The sequence below is a fragment of the Drosophila subobscura genome, chromosome U, assembly GCF_008121235.1.
Source record: "Drosophila subobscura isolate 14011-0131.10 chromosome U, UCBerk_Dsub_1.0, whole genome shotgun sequence".
Lineage (NCBI taxonomy): Eukaryota > Metazoa > Arthropoda > Insecta > Diptera > Drosophilidae > Drosophila > Drosophila subobscura.
In genome coordinates, this window is record NC_048534.1 from 12,267,987 (window position 1) to 12,275,289 (window position 7,303).

General features: G+C 42.1%; 1 protein-coding gene across 1 annotated transcript; it reads left to right on the plus strand.

The window, feature by feature from the left end:
- The first annotated feature begins 13 nt into the window (after nucleotides 1-13).
- Nucleotides 14-4,254, plus strand: LOC117901208 (adenylyl cyclase X E-like). The gene is made up of 12 exons (XM_034811863.1): nucleotides 14-302; nucleotides 361-501; nucleotides 556-715; nucleotides 769-1,540; nucleotides 1,593-1,693; nucleotides 1,767-2,106; nucleotides 2,165-2,624; nucleotides 2,678-3,039; nucleotides 3,098-3,192; nucleotides 3,252-3,403; nucleotides 3,462-3,618; nucleotides 3,680-4,254. The coding sequence occupies exons 1-12, from the start codon at nucleotides 222-224 to the stop codon at nucleotides 4,252-4,254; spliced, it is 3,396 nt and encodes a 1,131-aa protein (XP_034667754.1). The 5' UTR covers nucleotides 14-221.
- Nucleotides 4,255-7,303: the final 3,049 nt, after the last annotated feature.

The following is a 7,303-nucleotide window of genomic DNA, read 5'->3' on the forward strand; positions in this document are numbered from 1 at the left end:
ACTAAATAACAAAGTCTGGATAGACCATTTTAATGCCAATCGAATAGGCTGTGATTTAGTGCATACGAAATATATGTAATCAATCATAGTTTTGATTTGCCAATACTATCCGAAAAACTCAACAAAAAGTAGGCTTAACGGTCGCTGTACTTGAACGTCTCAGTGCTTGTAATACTTTTAGAAGCAGTCAAGGAATATACAGAATATACACGAAAAAGAGAATGCCTCAACAAACCTTCACTGATGATAAATGTCAGTTTAACTTTAACAAAGAGCGCCTGTGGGAGCGCAGCTACCTTTTGGTAAATATTATAAGACATACAAATGGCGCAAACTTTTAAATACGTGAATATCCCATAGGCAAAATGTGAGGAGCTACATTTGGAGGAGGAATTCCGCCTGTATCATGTACGACTATGGAACAGTTTTCTTGGCGTATTCTGCCTTCTGCATACCCTCATAACCATCGTCCATTGTACAATTCTACTGTTAACTTGCCCGGTAAGTCAAACAAGAACCAGTATTACGATGCAAATAACAACCATCTTTATCCAGCATACCCACTTAATTTTGATCGATGTGTGTATATATTTAGTATCTGCATTCATTATTGTAACTGTCTTGAGCGTCAATTTCTGTGAGAAGTTTGCCTCTCGACACTCGTGGATTACTTATGTGAGCTCCGTGATTGCAGCACTCACATTGGTATCTGCTGGTGAGTTAATTGTATATTAGACTTCTAATATTATACTTTTCCTCCCTCCTTAGATATCTTTCAGGGCACATATCATTACTACACACATGATTGGGCATTGGATACATTTTACGATACTTATATTATTTATATGATTTACATGTTCATGCCTATACCCCTTATGTCGGGTGCCCTTCTGCTGGGAGTCACAGTGTCCGTCGTCTACATAACCTATTTTGCTGTCTATATTGCCACGGAATACTATTTCGAGATTTACAGTACCTACGACTATGGGAGGTTTATTGTAGACATATTCCACCACGTGTGCTTCAACCTTCTGGGCATGTTCTTTCGCACAATGAATGATATTGTTGTGCGCTCCTCCTTCCTGGATCGCCATCAGTATGTAATGGAAAAGATATGGCTGCGGAATGCAAGACGGCAGGAAAAGTTGGTGCTCCATAGTATTATCCCGCCGCAGATAGCTAAGCCCATTCAAGACGATATCCAAAATAGACTCGCCAGAAAGGGAGGAGGACTCCGCTCCCCAGGCGTCATGGAGCATATCATGGCCATTCAGATCCATCCCGAGGTCAGTATCTTGTACGCGGATGTGGTTAACTATACGCAATTGACGACGACACTGGATGTGGAGACGCTCGTGAGACTGCTCCATGGTCTCTTCGCAAAGTTCGATATGGCTGCCACCCACTTTAAGGTTCAGCGAATCAAGTTCTTGGGGGACTGCTACTACTGTGTGGCTGGTCTAATGCTCCCTGATCCCGACCACGCCAAGTGTTGTGTGGATCTGGGTCTATCCATGATCTCACACATTCAGCAAGTGCGGTAAGCTATTGATATAAGTCTGTGTATAAGTAACTTTCGAAACTTCTTGCAGGAGAGAAAATGACGTGGACATCGATATGCGTATTGGCGTGCATTCGGGAAGTGTGATTGCAGGCGTCATCGGAGAAGCTAAGCTGCAGTACGATGTATGGGGTGGGTTAAGCATCGTAGAAAAGCATCCATACATACAAGAATATTGATGGAAAATTATTCTTTCAATTGCCAGGAATCGATGTAACTATTGCCAATCGTTTGGAATCCACCGGTTCAGCGGGATATGTACATATAAGTGCAAGTACTCTGAACGAACTAGATCCCAGCCAGTATACGATAATGCCAGGCACCGATGCAGCTTCGGTGGATCCCCTTCTAATCAAACACAACATCAACACGTTCCTTATTTCTGCTGAGTCTTCTACCCATTTTACCAAACGTTCCACAGAGAAGTTTGATTCACAATCTTACATCGATATGCGCGCTCGACCAGATTTATACAGTACTAACGAGGATGTGATCAACGAAGAGCTGCGTCAGGAGTTTCGTAAGATGCCAGTCAATAGTTTCAAGTGAGTGTAGACTCTCTCGGACAAATGACACATTTTCAATTAACTGAGTTTCTTATAGACCTGGAAGAATATTCTCCTTGAAACGACGTGACCATTCTAATGATCTCCTAACTTCCGAGGTAACCAAATTCTGTCTGGTCTTTCGGGACTCCCAACTAGAGTGCAAGTACTTGCATTCGCCGGACCTAATGTTCAAGCACAGCATGTTGCTTGCTTGGATCATTGGATGCAGCCTGACCTACATACAGCTGATGACTCTAAACAAAAACCTACGCATATCCGGCCTAGTGCTGGATTTTATTATTTTAACTTGCCTGACCATCTTGCTTGTCATAGCTTGGTACAAAAAACTATGCTTTCTTAGCTATGGCATGAATGAGGAGATTAACCATAGATTCAGTGGACTGAGCTGCCGCATATTTCGCACGTGTGAGAAGATCCAAGGAAGCCTCAGCCTCCGCATTTGCATATATCTCTTTATCCTTTGTTCCTACAACTCCGTGGTCAGCGTCATACTGGTGAGTTTCGATTGGTAGACTGTGCATTTGCCCTAAAGTTGTGCTCTTTTTAGATGGGATGTGACCGCGAGGAGTTCGAAATGATGAGCATCGAAAGTAAACTTTATCACTACGATGCTGACGTGACAATGTGCTTTAATCCCTGGGTAATCACAAATGTGGTCTCCCTTATCATTTCAATGGGCTTTACGTTCGCTAATATTCCGTTCATTTTAAAAATAGTTGTCTGTTTTGTGTTGACGCTCGCCTATCTGATCATCATATTTTTCCAGTTTGAATTCATTTTCCATCACAGTGCTACCACGAATCCTTTTTTTGCGGCAGAATATGCACACAGCTTGCTCGTTGTAATCACTTTTTGTACCTTGTATTTGAAGGAGCGACACGCGGAATTCACAAACAAAGTCAACTTTAAGTGAGTAACTCCATAAAATGTTATTTAATTATAATGTCAACTATTTCCATTATCTTAGTTGGCGCGTGGAGTTGAGAAGAAAGCAGCGTGATGCCCATATAACTAACCGCTCAATAATAATTCTCCTGAACAACATACTTCCTGCTCATGTTGGTGAGTTTTTGGATGAACTTTTTTAACAAAACTCATCTGTACTCGCCTCTCTCCATCAGTCAACGTTTACCTCACATCTCTCGCCAACCATGAGCTCTACTATGAAGAATATAAAATTGTGTCCGTTATGTTTGCAACTTTGAAGAATTTCGAAATGAGCCTCAGAAGTTTGCGCTTACTGAACAAGATCATTACGGAATTTGATAGATTGGTTAGCTATAATGGGTCATATTATCTCTTTTGTCATTACTGGTTGGTTCCCTTTTTAGTTGCATCACTATAAGGGTAATTACTTGGTGGAGAAGATCAAAATTGTTGGCTGCACTTATATGGCAGCATGTGGGTTGGATGTGAGCTTTGCCGAACGTATTAGCAAAAAATCAGACAATGAAGACTCCAACAATCGAGACTCGCTAATGGAAGAAGGTTAGTTGTAATCAAGTCTGAATGGGATAGAGTATATTAATAAATGTGTCTTACCTTTTAGTGCAACAGGCGCTGATGATTCGCAGGGCCTCTTCTACAGTATCAGGTCAAAGTCACAGGGAGAATCTGCATGACGAGGTCGTCTTTGTGATGGCAACGTTTGCCCTGGACCTAATGCGAACCCTTTGGATGCTCAACAAAGCCTATGAAACGGTATCCTACGATAGGACCATCATTAGCCCAGACATGTCCGTGGGCATATCCAGTGGTGAAGTGATGGCCGGCGTCGTTGGGGCCTCTCAACCTCATTATGACATCTGGGGTGACCCCGTTAACATGGCGTCCCGTATGGACTCCACCGGCATGATCGGACACATTCAAGTGACCAAGGAAACAGCCATAATTTTGCGAGAATTTGGCATTGTGTGCAACTATCGTGGCAAGACATATGTGAAGGGACCAGGAAAAATTCCCACATACTTTGTTGCCATTGATAACAATTATGATTTCATCACCGTCGATGCCAAGCGAACTCCAAGGCGTCAACATCGACAAAGGATTGCATCTCTGTCTGACAACGAATCGTTAGCTGGTTACTTGGGATTTGATGAAGAAGATAGTAATAAAGAAAACTAAATATGAAGTACTTTAATGTCAATTATTTCATAGCCAATCTGGTTTCTGTTTTGATGATTTTAAACTTTGTCTCCTAGCCCCTGTGCTTTCAATCCTAGCCGATCCTTTGCGTGACCTGCATATTCCCTTCGAAATATAATTAATGATTTTCTACGCCCTCCAATTACAAGTGTCAAAAGCAGAAGCAGAAGCAGCCGAAACCAGAAACGAGCCCCAGTCCTGGCGTACCATCAATGTCTTGACTTTGCCTTACAAACTGTTCAGCATAATTGAATTAATCCCAAAAGCATTTCAAGTTTTAACATTTGTGAGTTGAGGCTCTAAGCATAGAGTCCTCCGACTCTGAGTGCTTTCTGATTAGATGGGTACCCTTTTTACACGTACAATTAAAAGTCATTTTTACAAGCAATTTGCAAATTATGATGACGATGACAGACATGAATGGTGATCGTCTTCCTTTGATGCCGTTGATGCTTGTCATTGTTTGCTGTAATTGACGACTCCTCGTTACAGTGAAACATCAAAAAAGGCACGAAAATACGGGTTAGACAACCCGTCAGGCATTTCAGCGAGGGCCCCAGGAACCACCATGCGTCCCGTTCTGCATGAAATGGAATTCTTTTCACCCGGACACATCAGCATCGAATAACCCTTTGACATGTAAAACGTTCGTCCAATGCAAATCGAGATAAAACAAAAATAAGAGAAAATGCTGTTCCACGAGTAAAAGTGCTTCCTGCGTGGAAACAAATGGAAATGCATGTGGAATTCAAATGTGAATTAAAACGCGGAAATTATTTGCGCTGAAAACAGGGAAAATTAAATAAAAATGCATTTTTTGTTTCGATTTTTAAATGATGCACGTGTATGCACATTCGAATACACAAAAATATGTACATACATAAGTACATATGTATATGTATGTATGTATGTATATGTGTATGTACATAGCTGGCCATGTTGGAGTCGTAATTATTTGTTTGCTTGCTGCTTGTTACACTCCTGCTAATTGAATATTTACACATGTAGAGACAGGTGGCAAGCGGAGCAGAAATAACTAAACAGAAAGTGACACATGAACTCGTTAGCAATTTGGCTAAGAGCTGGCTCCTATTTGTACAGATAGTTGTTGAAAATTGAAATGTTCCATTTCCATTAGAGGAGACTTAGGAGTACGTTCATACACATAGAAAAGTTGTGAATTGATTACGTTTTAATGCGCGTGTCCGTACCTGTTCTTCTTAGTGTTTCCAGATAATTAATGTTAGCTCCCAAGCAAAGTCCAGTAAATAACACTGTCGATCGTGAGAGCGAAAGCTCTCAGAGAGCTCTAGCAGTGAGCTGTAAACGGGAGCGGCCGCAGAGAGCGTTAACAGTGATTGAAGTGTTAACAGCGCTGTTGCTCTGTTAGATCTGCTGCAGTCCAAATGTACATATGTATATGTTCTGCTCCCATCTCTCAGGTAACTTAACGGTTTAACAATATCCCGTTGCAGGTCATCGTCTGTGCGTAACACGGACTCTGCATTCAACAGCGCTATACCAATTTCTTGACATATTTTAGTGCCTACCTCGGTCATAGGTCGTTCTCGCTTCGTGCCAGTTTAACCCTTTATCCCAGAATTGCAGTTATACGATTCGTTTCCAGGCTTGCCTGAGTGCATAAACCATTTCATATCTAAAATTCTTTCACGTCATATCAAAGCCAAGCCTATTAAAAAATGTAGTATGTATGTATGTACTTTGTGAGCAGTCCTGAGAACTGGGACTGGCAACGGCAAGAAGCCTCCTTCCAACGCACTCAAATAACAATACGTAAAATGTTGCCATGAAAAGAAGTGCGAGCAAAAAATGTAACGTAATCGAAATCGAGTTTCATTCTCAGGCCATTTGCCATTCCCAGAATCCAAACTAACAACATTGACTCAAGTCCGCAAAAGCGAAAAAAGGGAAAAGAAACGAGGAGGAACGTTGTGAGACGCGTCTTAAGCCGCGTCACAACTCTTATACCCGGTACTCAGTACTACATCTGCAACTTAGCGGTTATTTGTCAAATTTTACATTTTCTCTTCATCTGTCATCTACATCAACAACACTACTCACGCCAACACGCTCCTTTAGCTCGCCACCCTCCCCTAGAGACACACACTGCAGAGTCAGGGCAGAGGCAGCGGCAGAGTCGTGGCAGAGGATGAGTCAGAGACGTGTCAGGGGAAGAGGCCTCTGCCACTGCGCGAAGCAGAGTGTGAATGAGAGAATGTGTAAAAGCAACAAAAGCTGCTGGACAGGGTGGGTTTAGCCACTGCAACTTAATTTCTTCATTGTGGCCATAATAATGATCCAATCGGATCCCAATTTGGTGATCAGATAGATATGGTCATTCCCTACGGAATGGCGTTTTTAGTTTTCTTTTATCTTTAAAATTGTAGATTTGGGAGGTTTTCGCCCTTTTGCGGGGGCGGAAGAGGGCGTGGCTGATTTTTGAAATACACTTGTAACAGTGTGAGCATACAGAAGTCTGGATGCAAAATTTGGTGGCTCTAGCTTTTATGGTCTCTGAGATCCAGGCGCTCAACAAGACGGACGGACAGACGGACAGACGGACAGACGGACAGACGGACGGACAGACAGACATGGCTCAATCGACTCGGCTATTGATGCTGATCAAGAATATATATACTTTATGGGGTCGGAGACGTTTCCTTCTGTGCGTTACATACAACCGTTATGTGCACAAATACAATATACCCTATTTACTCTTCGAGTACCGGGTATAAAAATATAGAAAAAAGTCCAGTTCCAGGCTAACTAATCCTTTTTCCCGAATTTCTTTTTTCCTCTTTTCTTGGGGCCGCGTGTGAGTGTGTTTTGCTGCCAATCCAAGCGACCAAAACGAAAATGTCATCATCAGCAGAGAGCTTGGTCAGAGAATAGAAAGAAGAAAACCCAAAACGAACTACGAGAACTATTCCTACCCCTCTCCCACTACATATACATATATACTGCCACTCAACGTAACTTTTTATGTGCAACATAGCAGAATGATTGT